Source organism: Dipodomys spectabilis, unplaced genomic scaffold (genome assembly GCF_019054845.1).
Source record: "Dipodomys spectabilis isolate Male_0828 unplaced genomic scaffold, ASM1905484v1 ptg000073l, whole genome shotgun sequence".
Lineage (NCBI taxonomy): Eukaryota > Metazoa > Chordata > Mammalia > Rodentia > Heteromyidae > Dipodomys > Dipodomys spectabilis.
Window position 1 is genome coordinate 6,951,725 of NW_024870750.1, and position 21,397 is coordinate 6,973,121.

General features: G+C 38.5%; 1 protein-coding gene across 1 annotated transcript in view; it reads right to left on the reverse strand.

Moving 5' to 3' along the window:
• Nucleotides 1–385: 385 nt before the first annotated feature.
• The window catches only part of Kcnh5 (potassium voltage-gated channel subfamily H member 5), a 261,532-nt gene continuing 240,520 nt past the window's right edge, over nucleotides 386–21,397 (reverse strand). The window contains exon 11 of the mRNA XM_042682565.1: nucleotides 386–1,618. Within this exon, the coding sequence (XP_042538499.1) occupies nucleotides 671–1,618 (948 nt within the window). The 3' untranslated portion in view covers nucleotides 386–670. The remainder of the gene's footprint in view (nucleotides 1,619–21,397) is intronic.

Consider the following 21,397-nt stretch of genomic DNA (forward strand, 5'->3'; position numbering starts at 1 on the left):
ACAAAAGGAGAGGTATCGTTGAGTGGAGATGCAATTCATGCACAAAACCCAGAGCAATAAATTCTCAATATCCCACACTGCTATATGATGTAGGCAACAAAACAGTCATTTAAGTGGAACAAACCTTGCCTGCAGGGGAAAATAACCTAACACTAAGCTACAGAAAAATATCCTATGGAAAGAGATCATAAAAATGGTCCTAACACTTTAAAAAGTTGAACTCTTCCTTGGCATTGATCTATAATTTTAACTTAACAGAAGAGTGAAGAAATGGCAGGTCAATACTTAACATACTCAGCCTGAGATCAAATTGGTCATGGCAACATTGGCAGGTTGGACCCTGATTCTTCAAATATTACATTGCCTTAGTTAACAAAAATCATACTTTTTATTATCATAGAAGAGATTATAAATGTAAAGTGTGCATGCAGTCAACTGCATAATATACAAGCAATATCTATGTGTATTTTTTAAATAATTGTCTTCTTTGGCAGGCCAGAATCCAGCTGGACATGCAATATGTACATATCAAAATCCATATTGTGTTCATTATATTGAAAGCAAGTGAAAATATATATATATATGTATATACTACATATACACACATATGTATATAGATGTATATACTATTTTTAATATATTAACAAATATATATGTATATATATATATATTAAAAGTGGATTTCATCTTTGTCAGACTCAGGTGACTCAGGCCGTGAAACACTAAAAATATCCTGACATGGAATCTGGGGAGGTACTTGGAGTGGCATTTGGGATTTGGGAGAAGAGGTCTGGGGTACACTTTTTTCAGACAGTATTTTTAAAATTTCTGCCACCTGCTTTTCTAGGGCAGTCATTCGGCAGCTGAGCAACTGGATGTCCTCCTTGAGTTCATGTTTCACTTCCTGCAGGGTGGTTTGTAACCCTTGTTCAGGGATGGGATAAAAGGGATGTTTGGCGTCTGCCTGAATGGGACTATGCTCCAGAGGACTCCGGGCCTCACCAGCCTTGTCCAACCGAAGGTCACTTTTTGTAATCCCACTGTCGCAAGAATCTGTTTTCCGTAGTGGGTTTTTGGTCACACTGTTCTCTGAGTCACTGCTCTTGGGGTCCTCTGACAATAGCCCCATGGATTCAGCTTTGGTGACGTTGTTCCAGTCTTCCTTCTTCTCCTCGTGGGCTCCCATATTATTCTTGAGTCGCAGCCACCCTTTACCGTTTCCATTTTTCATTCTGATGGGGCTGTTGACTTTGAGACATTTGGGGTCAGCACCACCGTTGGGCTTGAGTTCCATGGCGTCTCGGTTGTTCTGTTTGAGGGACTCACTGGTTTTCACATAGGCCAGCGATGTCTGGATGGGAGTAATCTGCGACACGGTCACTACGCTGGTACCAGTGATGGAGGCGCCATTCTGCAAGGAGCGGCTTTCTACCTGGAGCTGGTTCCTCTCCGGGTCACTCTGCGTGGAGCCCTGATTTCGAAGCTCCTTCTGCTGCTTGAACTTCTGGAAGAGCTTTCTGACCGGGTGGTCCACAGGGATGCTCAGAGTCACCTCATTCTTCTGCCTGAGGCGCTCCTCCTCCTCCTTCTTCACGTCGCTGATTTTCCGGAAGATGATCTGTGGGATGGGAAAGATGGACAAACTGTGATTCCAAAACCAGGTGGCCATATCATCGCAGGACACTGCACTGCCCAGGGTTTGCAAAAATGCCATCCGGCAGTGCAATATACTTATAACCCAACAGAAACATGGACCGCTCGGCTCTACTCCCTTCTGTAGCTGATGGGAAAGGTGTTTTGGACCCTGAATAGAAAGTTCTTGGCTTCAACTTTGATCTTCCAAATTGGTTCCCGTGGAAGAGAAAATATAACATTGATGTATGTGCATGTGTGCAGACATACATATGGAAGGAAACATATTTTCCTATAATACATACCATTCTCATCCATATTTCCCCTTCTCATATAAAAATATGATTCAAAACTACTTTTAATGTTATCCTTTACTTATGGAAAGACAGTACAAGATCTAGGCTACAAAAGTAAGGAAAAGTTCGAGTTTGCCAGTATGACTTTTCATGGGATCCCCGAAGAAACTAAGTTGGCTGAGTAAAAGTTTCTGAAAGGCAAATGCCAGCTTAACCTCAAAGGCTTACAAACCTCCATCACTCAAATATCCACACACAAGCTGGAATGAGGCCTATGAAGCGCTTTCAGCTTTCACATCAATTAAAGGTTGGACTTGTTAGGCCTCAGGATTCTTGGGATTTTTAAAATATAAAATCAAGTATACAGCTATGAGAGCTTAGAAGGATAACTTCAAATAAATAAGCATGACTTCATTAAAAAAAATAGTGGGTGATCCCATTATGAGAAATTAAGGAACATTGGCTATCAGAAAGTAATACCTATATTTTCAGTTAAAGGCTAATTTAGTAAGTATGGGATTCTTGCTCAGATGTCTTTTAAAGTAACTGCGGGTAAATGCTGAAAGGAAAATTCAAGTGGAGTTAATGCTAAGTAAAGCACTTTCAGAATCCATTCTATGACCTAAACAAAACTACTTATCTCCAAGACTCTCTCCAAGTCGATGATTAGACAGAGATGTATGTAGAACACACAGCCTCCACCTACGCAAGATACTCAAAATGTGTTGGCTCTCTTCTCTTAGATGCTCATAAAATACCATGGTACTACCTTCTGATAAATCAGCACCTCCCTGGAATTACATATAGTCACTGATTCCATAGCAGAAACCAGTAGTAAGGAGGGTCACAGTTAGAAAGAATGGAGAGGCAGTAATCCTTCGAGGTCAAACCAACTGCATCAGGCTTGATGCATGAAATTCAGTCCACCAAGTGAGAATCATTATATTTTAAAATAAATAGTCTCTAAGGTCAATAGCTGTCTTTAAAGGCCAATATACATTTTCCACTCTACTGGGACATGAAGTTGGTGCTGTTGGGTTATTTTTTCTTCTTAGTCAATGTAATACTAATCTCCAAGTCTGACATGGAAGCTCCAGCAATTAATTAGATTTTTTTTTCAAAGGCTGACACACTTCTTATCTTTCCTACATAAATGGAGTAGAGTAAGATTTAAGCTATTAACACTCTACAGGACTAGACAGACCAAACATGGAAAGACAGGAAGTATTCTTCTGTCTCATCTTTTCCATTGTAAAAACATGTACTTTGATTCTATGAACTAACATGAGAGGAATAATGTAAATGCCCATACCCCATTCCAATTGACCTCAGTGCTTTCCTTTTACACACACACACACAAACACACACACACACACACACACACACAGACGTGTACACATACATGCACAAATTACTTGTCTTAAGAAAGACCACCTTGTTGTAATGTGGTAACTAGGAATAGCCTAGATATTTGGAAGGAGCCAGGAACTGGGAATAAGGAATCTACTTAAATTTTCAGAGAAGGGAAGCAGGTTCTTGACACATGGGAAGATCAGATAAAATATAGGACGTGTCCTAAGCATTATCTAGGACATACTACAAGAGCACTCATTATTTATCTAATAAATACATATTTGTCTATCTAAAATTTAGCTGGAAGCACTTGATTTTTGTTGTCCTCATTTGGCCACTCTTGCCTAAAATGTGCACTCTCATGGGAAATTCATAGCTTAAAGAAACCACAGTGAAAGATTTGGTAGCCCTAATGACTGAGAATTTATAGACATCTGAGGCCAGACTTTTATTTTCTTGGATGTATATCCTGGAATAAATACCTTAAATTCAAGGTAATTAGTGATGTTAGATTGAATCAAGTCTATGGAAAATGTCAAGAAGGCATATTTAGCTTTCTTAGACTAACAGCTGCCTGCCATTGTCTCCTAACCAAGAACAAAGGTGTTCAGAATGCTAACATTAAGCTGAGAACAAAGACTCCAGATATCACAACACCTCGTATAAAAGGAGTCCTGGCACGGGCTCAGACCCAGGCGGCATCCAGGGACAAATGGGACAGAATTAGACTAATGTGTTTTTGCCACCCACCAAGAAAAATAAAGGGAACTGGGAGAGAGAAAAAACATTGAAGTCTGAGACATTAGATAAAGGAGTCTTCAATTTTGTAGACTTTTTTTTCCTTTTCCCACAGCAGAAGGTTGGGGAACGTGGTGTGATATTAGGCTTAGTTCCCTCAATGTCTGGGGGGTAATTTATGAGGATCAGGAACGGCCCTGACTTCTCATCTTGAATTTATACAACGAGAAGGACACATTCACTTTCTGGAGCCAGTGAAGCATGATAGAGAATAAACACATCGCCTGTTTCCAGGGCAAAGACTCCTCTCCTGGGTCCTTGTCCCTCACTTCCTGTGGAATCTGGGTTGGCACCGGCTAGGAACATCACTGAACTCAAGAAGCCACAGAGGGAAGAAATGCATGATTTTCAGCCTGTAAAAGATAGACAAGGCCAGGCTCCTCTTTGAGGTGGGAAAAGCTATTATACCCTAGAAGGTATCTGTTGCCATGGAAGTTCAGATGCATTGAATATACAACATATAAACAGAGCTTAGCAACTAGGGGTGGGTAACTCATAAAGCCAGTACTGTGAGAAGAGACCACAGACCTTAAACAACAAGCTCTAGATGCTGAAATAGATCATAACATCTCCCTTCCCTTAGCAGCTCACAGTCTTCAGTCTAGTGAAAGGAGGCTTGGGCAGAAGATAGTAAGATTTCTCCCTCCGTATGCCCAGTTTGAACCTCAGCCTAATTACTATCATTAACATTTACATGAACTATTACCATATACAGATTGTTAAGCAGAGTTCATCATGTTGTTGATTTGGTGGGGGGGAGGGTTGTTTTTTGTTTTGTTTTTGTGCCAGTCTTAGGGTTTGAACTAAGGGCCTGGGCTTTTTTTGCTCAAGGGTGGCACTCTACCACTTGAGCCACAGCTCCACTTCTAGCTTTCTCATGGTTAATGGAAGAGTTTCACAGATTTTTCTTGCCCAGGCTGGCTTCAAACCATGACCCTCAGATCTCAGCCTCCTGAGTAACTAGGATTATAGTCATGAGCCGTCAGAGGCCAGCAATATGGTATGTTTCAGTATGCTTAAAGCACCATTCTTACTATGGAGTAATGTGGTATCAGTTTTATGTTCATGAAGGCTGACTACAGTCACCGTGTATTGCATCTTGTCACCATCTTGTTCAGAGGAGCAAGACCAAGGAAGCAAGACCAAGATTCAGAAGTCACTTTGCAAGGAAATGTTTCTTCTAGTCAGAATAGGGAAAGTCGAAATGGCAGAAGATAAAGAATTACTTGTTAAAATGAAGGTTTTTAGCTTCTCCATTGAATTCTATAGACATAGACATCCCTGCCCAGGATGGCTTTGAACCAAAATCCTCACATCTCAGCTTCCTGAGTATCTAGGATTATAGGTGTGAGCCACTAGCTCCTGGCTGGGGTGTGTGTGTGTGTGTGTGTGTGTGTGTGTGTGTGTGTGTGTGTGTGTGTGTGTGTGTGTGTGTGTGTGTGTGTGTGTGTGTGTGTGTGTGTGTGTGACTGTTTTGTTTTATTAATTGATAGATTATGGAGCTTATTGAATTAGCTTAATGTGGGAGATAATAATAACGATGATGGTGGTGATGCTCACATAGAAATAATAGCTTACTAAGAGCTATTAAAAGCTAAATAACTGTATTGTCAAAGCTCATAGAACTCATAAACTTTATAGACCATGATAGACAATTTGCCCCATGAAAGTTAGAATGTGTTTGTGACTTTAAGTAAGCATTCACTATCCCAGAATACTGTGAAATTTGTGAAATTATGTAATCACAATAAAGAATTTGCAAAAAAATAAAAATAAAATGAAAAAATAAAAATAAAAGTTATCAACGGCTTATATAGAGCCTACTGGTTACTCACACATGCATATTTCCTCATGTAACTGTCATCACTGTAAGAGCTAGGTCTTAGCATTGTCATATTATAGTAGTTTGTTACATGTGTATGTGGTTTGTCTTAGACCACACATCCGTGGAGATGGACTCTCAATAAATACACATCTGTTCCTCAGGGTAGCTTTAATGCTTCTTCCAGCATTCTGAAAACCTAGATTATTGAGTGTGCAAAGTGGGGAGTGGTTCAGCAGCTCTACACTGGCTCTGTACAGAGCACTGTCCATGGAGAACTATTCCTGGATGCACTGGCCATAGAGACCATCCTGTAAACCGTGGAGTGTGCCATCTTTGCGCTACTCTGCCTTTCAAGATACAAGCCGCCTTTCCATAGCTTCTGCTTCCCTTTCTAGCCTCCTAGTATCTTCTTCCACCTCCCTATGTCCTATGCCTCACCTCTATGAAAAGAGACAGAGAAGATCAAAGCATGGGGCTTTTCCTGGGCCCTGACCCCATCATCAATCTCACTCACACCTACACACACATTCTTTGTTAATTTTTATCTCTCTGTGAATTGCTGTGACTTTAGTCTTCACAATAGTGCCTGCTACAAGGCAAGACTTCCATAAATCAATGGAACTTGTCTGTAATGCAATGATATTTGGTAATTCAATAACCTCATACACTGAACGGGTTTCTTTTCTTGATGGGTCTGTGAATAGGAATGCATTCCTCTGCAATATGTATGCATATGTGTGTGTGTGTATAAAATATCAAGACATCTAACATAAACCACTCAGAGAATTTCATAAGTACTGCATGTAATACGCCCTATCTCTAAGATGTCATAATTATAAAAGTAACTTTATCAGCCCAGAACTTAATTTAGAATCACATTGATTTTTATTACTAAGGAAACGACATATCTATGGTAATTATGCTACATTACCAGTATAGTCAATTTTCAAATTAATTCTGCTGAATGATTACTTTTTAGAAGTGCTTTATTGCCTTTAACTGTTTTTGAGTGTGCCAATCTTGGGGCTTGAACTTGGAGCCTGAGCACTGTCCCTGAGCTTTTTTGCTCAAAGTTAGTGTTCTACCTCAGGAGACACACTTCCACTTCTGAGATTTTGGGTGATTAATTGGAGATAATATACTCATGGACTTTCCTTCCCTGGGCTTCAAACCGAGGTCTAGATCTGAGCCTCTTGAGTAGCTGGGATTACAACCATCAGCCACTGGCACCAGGCTAACTTTAACTCTTTATCATGGCAGTAATAAAATAATTTAACAATAACATAATGAAAAGATTGAAAATTTTTATTTAGTAAAATTCTTTTAAAATAATGTATTTTATTTAGATGAATAAACAAACCATCCACACAGCATGTTTGGGGCACTGAAAGCACCTGTGAATAATAAGATTCTTTATAATTCATTTGCTTATATGGCAATGTATTACTGACAGTAAATATCTCTTGCTAATTAAAAAATAAACCATGTGGATTAATTTTAGACAATTATTTCATGGAAATGATGATGGTTTTTCTCTAGCAAACAAACACAAACACTACAAAAAGACCCACAAAGGTAATTCTAGCTACTCAGGATTGAGGTTAAACCATTTCAATAATTTGCTTGAGTTGGAAAAGCATCTTAGCTGGCTGCTAGTGGCTCACAATTGTAATCCTACATACTCAGGAGACTGAGATCTGAGGATTGTGGCTCAAAACCAACCTGGGAAATAAAGTCCATGAGGCTTTTATCTCTAATTAACCATAAGTAGAGGTATGGCTCAAATGGTAGAGTGCCAGCCTGAACAAAAAAGCCAAGCAAGAGCACAAGGCTCTAAGTTCAAGCCCAAGTACCAGCACACACACACACACATCCACACACAGAGACACACAAAACCAAAAATCAACAACAAAAAGAAACAAGTATAATTTTTGAAGAAGATGAGAGAATCTGAGTTCATGAGTGTTCTAATTGTATGAGTTAAAACTATGTGAAAGAAACAATGTAAACCTCTGATGCTAAACATGGACTTGAAAGAAATCAGCCCTTTAAAGCTAATGTTTGGTGTTTTCTTCAGTATTACCATCCTGGGCATTTCAACAAATTAAAGGAAATACAGGGAAAAGCTACAATCACCAATATCAAAGCCATGTTGCTCACGTGAAATTAAACACATATAGAAATATAACCATAGTTGCCCCAAGAAGTAAAACAGATTTTGAAATTAAAAAAAAAAATAAAATGAAGTAAAAGTAAGTCAGGCACTAGTGGCTCATGCCTGTAATCTTAGCTACACAGGAGACTGAGATCCGAGGATCATAGTTCTAAGCCAACTGAGGCAGCAAAGTCTGTGAGTCTCTTAATCTCCAATTAACTAGCAAAAAGCTAGAAATGGAGGTGTGGCTCAAGTGGTAGTGCCAGCCTTATTAAGCAGAGGGAAAAGCTAAGGGAAAGTACTCTGGCCAAAAAAACAAAAACAAAAAACTACATGAAAGAAACAATGTAAATCTCTAATGCTCAACATGGAGTTGAAAGAAATTGGCCTTTTAAAGCTAATATTTGGTGTTTTTCTCAGTATTAATAACCTGTTCCCTCATACTTAATGTATTCTGTGTCTATCTTTTGTCCAATGGCAAATCAAATTGCTTTTGAACACCACAAAAAATTACAGATAAAATTTTAAAAGGGAAACTAGGAATCAGGCTGCCTTCATTGGTAGCCTGCATAATAGCCTCTACTGTTTCTGTCAGCAAAGAGGTTTATTTCATTTAAGCTTTTCTTCTCTGTGCTTCATTATGTGCTGTGTAACCCATGCTGGAAGGTTTAATTTATTTAAATGATAAAAGCTTCTTAAACTTAACAGGGAACATGGCCAACTGAGCTTTCTATTTCCAAAGTAGGACATTTGATCAAAAAAAGTGATATCAAAATTGAATAATTTGAATGTGTCCTGAACTTCAAAATCCACTGAAGGAAAGAGGGCGGGGGGGGGGGGGGGGGAAGGAAGTAATAAAGGTTACAATCATTTGTTTAATGACATAGATTTAGCGTTATATAATTTACAAAAAAAGAGATAGAGGTATTTTTCTCTCAAATGGCCCATCATTTTTCAGATCGTGACTAGGAATTGATAGTTACTTCCAATCAAGGAGTAGAGGCTCCACTTTAGTTGGTGCCCCTGGGATCTAGCTGCTTTGGTCATTTGCTTGTGCTGGTTGCTTCCACCAACCTAGCCAACCTTGCCTTTTCCAATTCATTCCAATTTGAACTAATACAACAAGTGAATATCAGAGGCTCTCAGTTCTTAGTAAAGGCTCCATGAGGGCCTATTTGCAGATGGTCATTCTACTAATCAAGACAATTAACAGAAATAATCCTGCATCATGATGCAGGGTTTGAGGTATTTGAGGTCTGACTACCTTGTTTTACTTTAGCCACTGAAATTGGTAAGCTTTACATGAGCAAAGACTATGCTATCTAGGTCTAATTGATCCTCATAGGACCCAAATAAATTTGAAAGATTTTTATGAATGCTAATGAAAAGGAAAAAGGAAGGAAGGTGAGGTTAACTATCTCACACCATTTTCCAAATTTAACTTGAAGCAGGTCTAGCCCCCAAAGAAAGAGCTAAAAGTATAATTTTTTTTATTGTGAAAATAATGTACAGAGGGGTTACAATTACATGGGCAAGATAATGAGTACATTTCTTATCAATCATTGTAGCTCCTCCTTTGTTTCCCCTTCCCATCCCTTCCCATTCTCCACCCCCCCCCGACCCAACCTCACCCAATCCTCCCTGATCGCCAGCCCCCCCCGCCCTGCACCACTGCACCGAAGTTGTAAAGTTCATTTTTGACATGACTTGTACATCTCATTGTTGCAATGGGTCCACCTGTATCCCTATTTAAACAATTTGTTTTTTCCCTTCCCCTCTACAAATTATACCGACATCAAATACAGTGAAAGCAGAGGTTATACTGTGGGGGAGGGACATACAAAGCAACAAAAGTAGAAAAGAGAGATTTTTACTTTTTAAAAATCAAATTTCATCTATCCAAATTGAAAGTTGTCATTCAAAGGATAAGAAAATATTTGTATACCTTATATCTGACATGAGTGTGGTATGCAGAAGTAGTATTTTAACTCAATAATTTAAAGAAACTATTAATTTTGAATAGTCAAAGAACTGACATGAATATTTATCCAAAGATATACAATAGCCAGTAGGTTTACACAAGTGCACATTATTGGTCACTGAAGAATACAAATCAAATACATGAAAAAAATCACTTTCTACTCTATGACTTTAAATAAAAACAAAAAATATGTTAAAAGAACACTCCAGCTTCACTGAAAGACCTTTGGACTCTTTCTCCAAAACTAAAACAAAGGAGCCATATGACTTCACAGCTTTACTTAGAGAGATATCCAAGAGAAAAGCCAACCATCACGCAAAGACTCATGCTCAAATGCTTATAGCAGCATTAGTCATGAAAGGCAAAAGAGTAGAAGCAACCCAAACATTCATTTACAGTTGAACTGACACACAAAATCGGATGTATCCATAATGACATATTATTCAACCATAAAAAAGGGGTGAAACAACAATACACACTACAACAGAGATGGACCTAGAAAACATCGGGCTAAATGGAAGGAGCCTAAAACACAGAAGATGGCACCTGGAAACATTTCACTTTCACCTCTCACTTACTGTACGATAGTCAGCATGATTTATATACAGACAGCACATGAATGATTTCTGGGTGTTGGTGGGGGGGAGGGGAGAGTGGAACATGGTGCTAACCATGAATGAATGTGGAGTTTCTTTGTTGGGGGATAACCAAAGTAATCTGAAATGAAGTAGCAAAGATTAGATAACTTTATAACTGTACTAAAAATAGCCAATTGCAGACTTTAAATTATCAACTGCATGATAGATAAATGACACGTTAATAAAAAAAAAATTACAGGGCTCCTTGTTCAAGTGGGCAAAAGCAAAACAGTACTTCAAAAGCAAGGTCCTCTACCAGCACAACTATGTTTATTGCAGCATTATTTACCATAGCTAAGATATGGAACCAACCCAGATGCCCCTCAGTAGATGAATGGATCAAGAAAATGTGGTATATATACACAATGGAATTCTATGCCTCCATCAGAAAGAATGACATTGCCCCATTTGTTAGGAAATGGAAAAACTTGGAAAAAATTATATTAAGTGAAGTAAGCCAGGCCCAAAGAAACATAGGTCCCATGGTTTCCCTTATTTGCAATATCTAGTATATGTACGAGTCAAGCGGAAAAGGTCAGATAATGTGATGTCAGGAAAATGAACCCTTAGATATGTATCTTAATGTTTTTTCTTTCATGCATGTGTTTCTAACGCATTTATAAGATTATTTCTTTGTTGCTTTGTATGTCCCTCCCCCACAGTATAACCCCTGCTTTCACTATATTTGATGTCAGTATAACATGTGGAGGAGATGGGGAAAAACCAGTTGTTTAAGGATACAGGTGGACCTGTTGCAACAATGAGAAGTACAAGTTGTCATGTCCAAAACGAGCTTTACAACGTCGGTGCGGGGGGGGGGGGGGGGGGGAAGGGGGGGGAAGAAGAAGGATTGGGATTGGGGGGGAGGGGGGAGGCTGGGAAGGGATGTGAAGGGTAAACAAAGGAGGAGGAGCAATGCTTGGTAAGAAATGTATGCATTATCCTGCCCATGTAATCGTAACCCCTCTGTACAGTATGTTCACAAATAAAATAAAATTAAACTGAAAATAAAAAGAAAAAAAAACCAAAACAAGGCTTGATAAGAAATGTACTCATTATCTTGCCCTTGTAATTGTAACCCCTCTGTACAGCATTTTCACAATAAAAAATAAAAATTAAAAAAAAAAAAAAAAGAGCAAGGTCCTGGTAAAGGCAAAGCCTGTGTCTCTATAGGCTGCTCATCCGTGGAGCGGCTAGAGTTGGTCCAGTGCTTTTCTATATCCCACATTTATTTTGTGCCCCTAAGTGGTGACATGCAGCAGCAAATGAGATGTTCATGCACATCATGAGTGGAAATTCATAAAATGTTCTATACTCCACTTGGGAGTTAGGAATGCATCAGTAAGCAAAGCAAACCTTGTAAATAGTCCACAGAGTATCCAATGGTAACACGGGCTAAGAAACCAGAGTACAAGGAAGTAGAGAATGGCACAGGCACTGGGTCTCTAGAAGAGATGTCTGAAGAAATAGGCTGTGAAGACAGCCATGGAGAGGCTGACACCTTGCAGATGGGGGGATCCCCAGTGAGAGAGAATACATTGTTGTTGTTTTTTTTTTGCCTATGTGCTGGTCCTGGGGCTTGAACTCAGGGCCTCCTCACTATCCTTGCGCTCCATTTCTAAAAATGTTCCCAAGGCTAGTGCTCTACCACTTGAACCACAGCTCCACTTCTGGCTTTTGGCAGGGAGTGGGGGTGGGACAGGCAGAGATAGAAGTCTCTTGGGCATTCTTTCCCAAGCTGACTTCAAATCTTGATGGTTGTATCTCAGTTTCCTGAGTAGCTAGTATCTTCACCGTGAGCCACAGACACCTGAGTGCATCTTTGAGGATGTAGCACTTGGCATCCGAGAGGAGACTGGCTAGAGAAGAGGCTGGAAAGGTGGCCAAGAAATCTGGACCTGAGTGTGTGAAGAAGTCATGCAAGGACTGGAGAAGTCATCTCATTTATTTTCTAAAAGGATTGGTCACTCTGTTGTGGGGAAAATACACTGTATTTGCTCCTAGCCATTAGGAAACTTAAGTGAACTATTAGGTGAGACATGATGGAGAATTAGACCAGAGAGGCAGAAATGGAGACAGCAAGAAGTGATCGCTTTCTGGATTTATTTTGCCAATACAATGGACAGGTTTGCTGATGGGATGGATAAACAACCTAGAGAAGATTTTTATGTTATTTTTCACAAGCAGTACTCTCTTTAATCGAATCCAAGCAAAAGGATAAATGGTAGTACCATTCTGTGATGGGATAACTATTCAATCTATAGATAATGATGGATTCTGTTGAATTTAATAAGCATCATAAATATTCGTGTGTTCCTCTAGAGCCAAAACTGAGAATGGGGATTCTAAGGTTTGCTTGTTGCTGTTGTTTGTTTTATTTATTTATTTTGTGTGTGTGCGGATCCTGGGCCTTGAACTTAGTGCCAGGGCACTATCCCTGAACATTTTCTCAAGGCTAGCATTCTATCCCTCGAGTCACAGCTCTACTTCTGGCTTTTTGGTGGTTAAGTGGAGATAGGAGTTTCATAGACTTTTCCTGCCAGGGCTGGCGTGGCACTGAGATTCTCAGATCTCAGTCTCCTGAGTAGCTAGGATTGCAGGCATGAACCACCAGCAGCCAACTCTCTATTTTTTTTTGACACAACATTACAAAATTCTGGTGCAGCAAATTTTTTTTTTTTTTTTTTTTTTTTGTCGGTTGTGGGGCTTGAACTCTGGGCCTGGGCGTTGTCCCTCAGCTCTTCAGCTCAAGGCGAGTGCTCTACCACTTGAGCTATAGCGCCACTTCCGATTTTCTGGTGGTTTATTGGAGATAGGAGTCTCACGGTCTCTCCTGCCCGGGTTGGCTTTGAACCGCGACCTCAGATCTCAGCCTCCTGAGTAGCTAGGATTACAGGCGTGAGCCACCAGCGCCCGGCTTGGTGCAGCAAATTTTTATCTTGGATTTTCCTACTTTTCACAGAACCAAAGAAAGACATGCATGTGACTTTGGCCTGTCTACTTGGAAACTTTCTGTCCTATGCCAAATAAAGAGTTTGTTTTTTTTAGTAAAAGGCTACCAGAAACTTCAGTAATTAGTGTCACTTTCAGTTTAGAAACACCTTTTGCAGAAGACTTGATGTTTAAAGAATCTAGGGGAGAAAGCAATTGGAAAACAGTTCCAAGCTTAACCATGACTCTAACTAGCTACGTAATCTTGTGCGGAAGTCTCATGATTGCTCTAGACTTTGTTTATATAAAGAATGATGCAGGGCTAACTACTTTTCAGCTCTATGTCTTTGAATCTGTAATATAAGATGTCAGTATTGGATGCTCAACAGAAAAAAACAATCTACACTTCTAAATGACTTCTAACATAATTTCTTGCTAGAAGACAACATGCCTACCCCATTTTGTAAGGGTCAGAAATTCCTCATACCAACCGCCAAGCCTTCGGAGGCCCTCTGTAACAATTATAGATCAAGCACACAAGTGCCACTTTTATTTATGTTTTGATTCTGCTTCTCCTGGAGGCAACTGTTCACATGCTGTGCCAAGAGAAGATGAAAATTTGCTGCTAATTACCAAGGTTTGTGCTTCTAAATATGCTGGCCAGTAATTGAATTGCAGTGTCGAGAGTCGAGTACTAGCTAATAACTTGGTCCCTGTAGGGTTGAACTGTAATTAATTATTCCAGTCAAAGAAGAACAGAAACTCTGCGAGCTGTTTCTTTAGTGTTGGGAGTACCAGGAGTTGGAACTCAACACTTTTACAAGTAGAGCCTGTGTAATGCAGTGAGCTAGGACCCCTAGGAGAGGCTGGGAGGAGACAGAAAGCTAATGCCTTTGGAAGGTCTAGGTACAAAGATCAGCTGCAAGCCCTACCAACACACACACACACACACACACACACACACACACACACACACACACCACACACACACACACACACACACACACACACACACACAGAGTTGCACCTTATATAAGCATTAGTATTAAAAACATATAACAAATTCACTGGTACTTTCTTATATAGGTGTGTCATTCAAAGGTATCTGTGGTTTCCTATGTTTCCAAGTATCGTTACACAGTTAAGGTAGATGTCCAACTGTCACATTTTATTTATGGTTAGTGAGTTATGTTTCTTAAGGGGGAAGAACCCCATATTCTATACATTGTATACTAATATAACCCAGAGGTAACTCGAGAAGTATCCTTGCCCTGGCCTCTTAGTGAGAGCAAAGGTTGAAAGCCTAGTTGAAACTTCGAGGAGTTTTGGCTCTGAGTGAATGATATCCTTTGAAACAAGAACTGATTTTCTTAGTTAAGGATTGCATGCTGTAAGAATGGAAAAGTATGAGATTTTTGTATTTTTAGAGGCAGATGACGTCTATGCACATTGCTTGCATAGGGAATGTGAATGAGTAAGTGTAACTATATTCTATGTTTATGGATTGGAAGACTACTGTTAAGATGGCAAGCCTCTGCAAATTAATTCATAGATACTAATATAATACAAATCAAAAACCTCATGGGATCTTTGGCAGAAATAAGCAAGTTAATTCTACAACTTACATAGAAATGCAAAACACTCATAATTAGCCCAAGCAATATTTACTAAGAAGGAAAAACTGGAAGATTTAATACAACTCCATTACTTCACTATTGAAAACTATAGTAATTAACAGAGGATGGTATTGGCACAAATAGAGTATCTAGCAGCAGCCGCATATTGAAATACATGGACACTGAATAAGAATAAAGGAAAGGTTATAGTATCCTGGGAAAATAATGGCCAGAAAGACACAGAGATATGAACCAAGTTGAATAGAAACATCAAAAGTTCTCTTGACCTTTATCTCACACTGTCCACAGTAGCTGAACACAGGCTGAAGAAGTGTTGAAAGTAAAAACCATAAAAAGCTTTTAAAAATACAGAAGAAAATTTTAGAGTAATTTTAGGGTATGAGTTCTGGACACAACATTAAAACAGTAACCAAGCTGAGTGCTGGTGGCTCACTCCTGTAATCCTAGCTACTCAATAGGGTGAAATCTAAGGATCATGGTTTAAAACCAGTCTGGGCAAACAAATCCAAGAGGCTCTTCTCTCCAATTAAAGACCAAAATAACCCAAAAGTGGAATTGTGATTCCAGTGGTAGAGCAGGAGCCTTATATCCAAAGCAACAAAGAAATCATCTTATAAATATGTTAGAAACAATCGCATGAAAGAAAAAACATTTGAAAACTTATCTTGGGGTTCATTTCACCTAACATCAACTTATCTTACTTTTTTCTGCTTGTCTCAGACATATACTAGTTATTGCTTTGTATGTCCCTCCCCACGGTATAACCCCTGCTTTCACTGTATTTGATGTTGGTATAATTTGTGGAGGGGAAGGGCAAAAACAAATCGTTTAAATAGGGATACAGGTGGACCCATTGCAACAATGAGATGTACAAGTCGTTATGTGGAAAAATGAACTTTACAACTTTGGCTGGGGGTGGGGAGGAGTGGGGGGAGATGGGAAGTGATGGGAAGTGGAAACAAAGGAGGAGGCCACAATGCTTGATAAAAAATGTACTCATTATCTTGCTCATGTAATTGTAACCCCTCTGTAAGGTATTTTCACAATAAAAAAAATTCATTGCCTAAGGGAAATTTGTGACTCATGGCAAAAAAAGACTTATATCCAGAAACTATAAACAATTGTGTTAAGTCATAGAGAACAAAGTCAGCTCCAATAAAAATGTGAACATTTGTTAAAGTTATGAAAATAGCCCTTAAATCTATGGAGTAATTCTCATCTTAATTAGATAAATAGATATCAAAGAAGGTTATCTTAAAGCCACAATGTATTACCCTTGCATACTCACCAAAATAGTTCAAACAAAAAATAGAATAACAAATAATATAGGAAAACAGAATTTTTGTTATTTGCTGGAGTGTGTACATTCATAGAACCTTGAGCATAAAAGCTAAGGGACAGTGTTCAGGCCCTGTGTTCAAGCCCCAGAACTGGCATACACACACACACCCACACACACACACACACACACACACACACACACACACCACACACACACATACAAACAAGCCATGTATGAGGATGTATGTGTATCAACACTATGCATAACAGCCCTGAATCATAAAGCCACATATCCAGAATAGTAGAATGAAATGACTATGGTTAACAATATTACATTAAATATTTCAAAATAGGTTCAATGGGGGATTTTTAAATGTTCTCACCACAAAAAGTGATCTGTGTACAAGGAGCTGTAATGGAAGCTACTACAATTTTGATTATTTCATAGTATACACACTGAAACCCATAAATATGCAAAATACCACCTGTACACTAAGCACAGAAAATTTAAAAAGGAGTCCACTGTACCAACAAACAGAAGTATATTCATCTAGTACAAATCCCTACAAAAGAAACTACTGAATTGCAGCTATAGACAATTAACAATAATGCCTACCAAGCGTTATAATGCCTGTGTGTTGCATGACGCTACTTACATAACCCTAAGCATTGACAGTCAGAATTATAGCTAGATACAATCCAGCAGGAAATGGGTTTTTGACAAACTTCTGGTCCTGTGTGTTAAGTTTCACACTGGCTGCCTAGGTGGGTTTATTTGATTAAAATCCTAACAGTAAACTCATGGCTTTTAGGATTCCCACAAATTGTTTACTTAATAATAAATGTTTGTCCCCTTCTGAAGAATACTCTCAAATGAGTATTGCAATGAAATGAGGAAGTTCCGTGTATCATAACCCATTGAAGTTGTGCAGGAGCCACAATCACATGCAGAAAAGGATTTGAGTGCTGAAAATAGCAAGGTAAGTACAATAAGAATCCAATTATAGACCAGGGCATGCAAGGGCTAGATGTGGCAATGCACACTTGTAAAACTTCATCTATCAGGAGGCAGAGATTAGGAGGATCATAGGAAGTCAAAAAAAGAAGGATTTAAACAGACAATTCCAACAAGTAGAAGGAGAAGAACATGTAAGATGTTACAGAGACTACAAGCTCTTCCAGACTTCTTTCAGTTAGACAATCACTTTCCATTATCTATAATATACTGGCTATGCTCACATCAGACCAGATACTCCAGGCTGATAATCTGTGGACCTCCCCTTCTCCCAGTGAACTGAAACTTTTCTATAGTCAGTTGTAGTCAGTTGTGCATATGTTTACCAGTAGTCTCTTGTTCCACACTAAAGAAAACATTGGAGATCAAGAGTCTGTATTATGGGAGCCAGGTGCCCATGGCTCATACCTGTAATCTAGCTACTCAGGAGGCTGAGATCTGAGGATCACGGTTCAAAGCCAGTCCAGGCAGAAAAGTCCATGAGACTCTTATCTTCAATAAACCACTAGAAAACTGGAAGTGGTGCTGTGGCTCAAGTGGTAGAGCGCTCGCCTTGAGCTGAAGAGTGGAGGGACAGCGCCCAAGCCCATAGTTCAAGCCCCACGACCAACAACAACAAAAAAAGAGTCTGTATTATGGTATTGTTTTATACATATATATATATATGAAAGATTATTAACATATATATATATATATGAAAGATTATTAACATATTTTTTAAGGCTTGAAGTTGAACCAAAATATCTATCCTACCTACTTCATCAACCAATAATTACTAAGCTACAGGTAATACTATACTTAGGGTCTGAGCTTGAGTCTTATACTGGCTGGTTCAAATTGTTGCTTATACATTCAAGATTTCTAAAATCCAGAATTCAATTGTTCTGTGGTTCATTTTCATTATTTGCAAGTGGGGGTAGTTTTTAGTACTTTTCTTCTATGATTTCTGCTGAGAATTAAACTTGACAACATCTAAAATTCTTTGAAGGGTACCTGGACTATCATACACTTTCCCGAGGTCAGTGTTAGTTATGGTATGAAAGATTGCACCATGTACTTATTTTTAGATTGTTACAGGCATGGAAATTAAATGTGATTATGCTCTGGCACTTATACATTTAAAAGTTTATTTATTTTGAAAGCTATCACTTCTTTTACAAAACAATGAATAGATTTTCTGAAAATTTTCAGTTGGAGCTCATCTTATTGCCACATTAACTTTTATAGAAATAACACCAAAGAGACAGTTAAAATCTCTACTTCGGTGAAATAGATTTTTGTTTTTTATTTTCTTGTCAGATTTTGCAAAAATATATCTCGTTTTATATGTTGAAATGAAAATATAATTTTAGGGCTGATGTCCTATTTGTGCAGAAATAAGAAACATGTCAATAAAGTATACCTTCTGGCTCTTATTTTACTAAAGCCAGAATAAAGTAGCAGTTAAGATACAGTGGTTTAATATTAACAGGAGTCATTCTTGCAGATCTGATTATTACAACTTGTTTGATTGTTAGAGAAAATGGCTGTGAGAGAGGAAAATCAATAACTTTACAAGAAGTAACATTCACCATGCATCAATAATTGTAATCAATAACATGTTAATCGATATACCTGACTCAATCCCTCCTCTTTACTTTCCTTCAGTTGCTCTCCACCATACGGAAAGAGAAAGCTTTCCAAATGATTTTTATCTTTTTTAATATCCTCCGGAGCCCAAAACCTCTTTCCACAACTAATGAAGATCAACGACAGGGGAGTGTTTATTTGTTAAATGAGTCTGAGAAAATAACAGACTCAATGAAATCTGAACAATTAAGATCTGTATTTACTTGTAAGAGGAATTTTATTTCCCATGCATGGATACATATATCAAAGCTGATAGAGTAAAATTCCAAGGATAATTCTCCATGTATTTAACCATACTGCAAGCACTGAGCATAGACTGGTGGGCAGGGTAGCTACAATATGTGACATGCTTTGCTGACATTACTTCATTACTTCTATTGACTGTGTGTGTGTGTGTGTGTGTGTGTGTGTGTGTGTGTGTGTGTGTGTGTAATAGGGCCTCAGTGCTGTCCTTTAGCTTTTTCACTCAAGGCTAGCATTCTACCACTTGAGCCACAGCTCCACTACTAGCTTTTTGAAGTGTCTGATGAGCTTTCCTGCCCAGGCGGCGTTGAACCACAATCCTCAGATCTTAGCCTCCTGTGTATCTAGGATTACAGGCATCAGCCACTGATGACATCCATTGATTTTATTTGTAAAAAATAAAAGTTGTATGTCTTAGAAGTGACCACTAAAAATAATAATAATGGCATGATCAGAAACAGAAAGGAAACAGAATATGTTATTGAAATCCACTGTGATTTTCTTTTGAAATACAATGTCAATTTGTCAGGTATAAGCTGGTAGATTTAGGAAGCAAAGTGATAGCTTCCACATGGATTATAGGTATATGACTATAATACCATTTTCTACTAAAATTAGAATCACAATCTGCCAGTGTGACACTCACTTTAACCTTGAGAAGAGACCTGCTGTACTAATGTAATGAAAGAGCTAATTTATAATGTGTGTAGGAAATTTGTTACCTAAATATCATGAAATAATTCTGTTTAACATTCTCATGAGTTTAAGTATACTGAAAATATACTTTAAAATAATAGCACCCAAGCTGGCTGGGTACTGGTGGCTCACTTCTGTAATGATAGCCACTCAAGAGGCTGAGAATGGGAAGATCTTGGTTGGAGGCTAGCCCTAGCCGGACAGCTCAAAAGATCCTATATCAAAAATAACCAACAGAAGAATAAAATCAAGCAAACATCCCCCACAAACAGGCTGGCATTGCAATCCTAATATCAGACAAAACAGACTTCAAATTAAAATTAGTGAGAAGAGAAAAAGAAGGTCATCCGTTGCAACAATGAGAAGTACAAGTTGTCATGTTGAAAACGAACTTTACAACTTTGGTGGGGGGGGGGAGGATTGGGTGGGGGGACGGGAGGGGCTGGGAAGGGATGTGAAGGGTAAACAAAGGAGGAGGCTGCAATGCTTGATAAGAAATGTACTCATTATCTTGCCATGTAATTGTAACCCCTCTGTACTGTATGTTCACAATAAAAAAATAAAAGAAAGAAAGAAAGAAAGAAAGAAAGAGAAGGTCATTACATACTAATAAAGAGATCTCTCCTACAGGTGGATATAACAATCCTAAATGTACACCAAATGCTGGAGTACCCAGCAAACAAACATTACTTACACTAAAAACACATATAGATCTAAACATATTGATTGTTGGTGACTTAAAACACCACTGTTACCTCTGGATAGATCAACACTGCAAAACTTCAACAATAGAGAAACTTCAGAACAAAATAAATGCATAGAACAACTAGACTTAACAGACATCTACAGAATATTACACACAGCAACACTAGAATCCACATTCTTCTTGGCAGCACATGGATCATTTTCCAAAACAGATTACATTTTTAGGGCATAAAGAAAATTTGTGAAAATTTAGAAATATTTAAGTTATTCTCTTCATTCTCTCAGACCACAATAGAATAAAACTAGAGCTCAACACAAAAAGATACCACAGAAAATCCTGTAATGCATGGAGACTGAACAACACATTGTTGAGTGACCAGTGGGTCATTGAAGAGATCATAACAGATTTTTAAACATTTATAGTATTTAACAAAAACAAGTACACAAAGTACCAGCTCCTCTGGGACACAGCAAAGGCAGTACTCAGAGGAAAATTTATAGCTCTGCATGCATACAACAACAAATTGGAGAAATCTCAAACCAACAATTGAATGATGCACCTTAAGCTCCTCAAAAATGCAA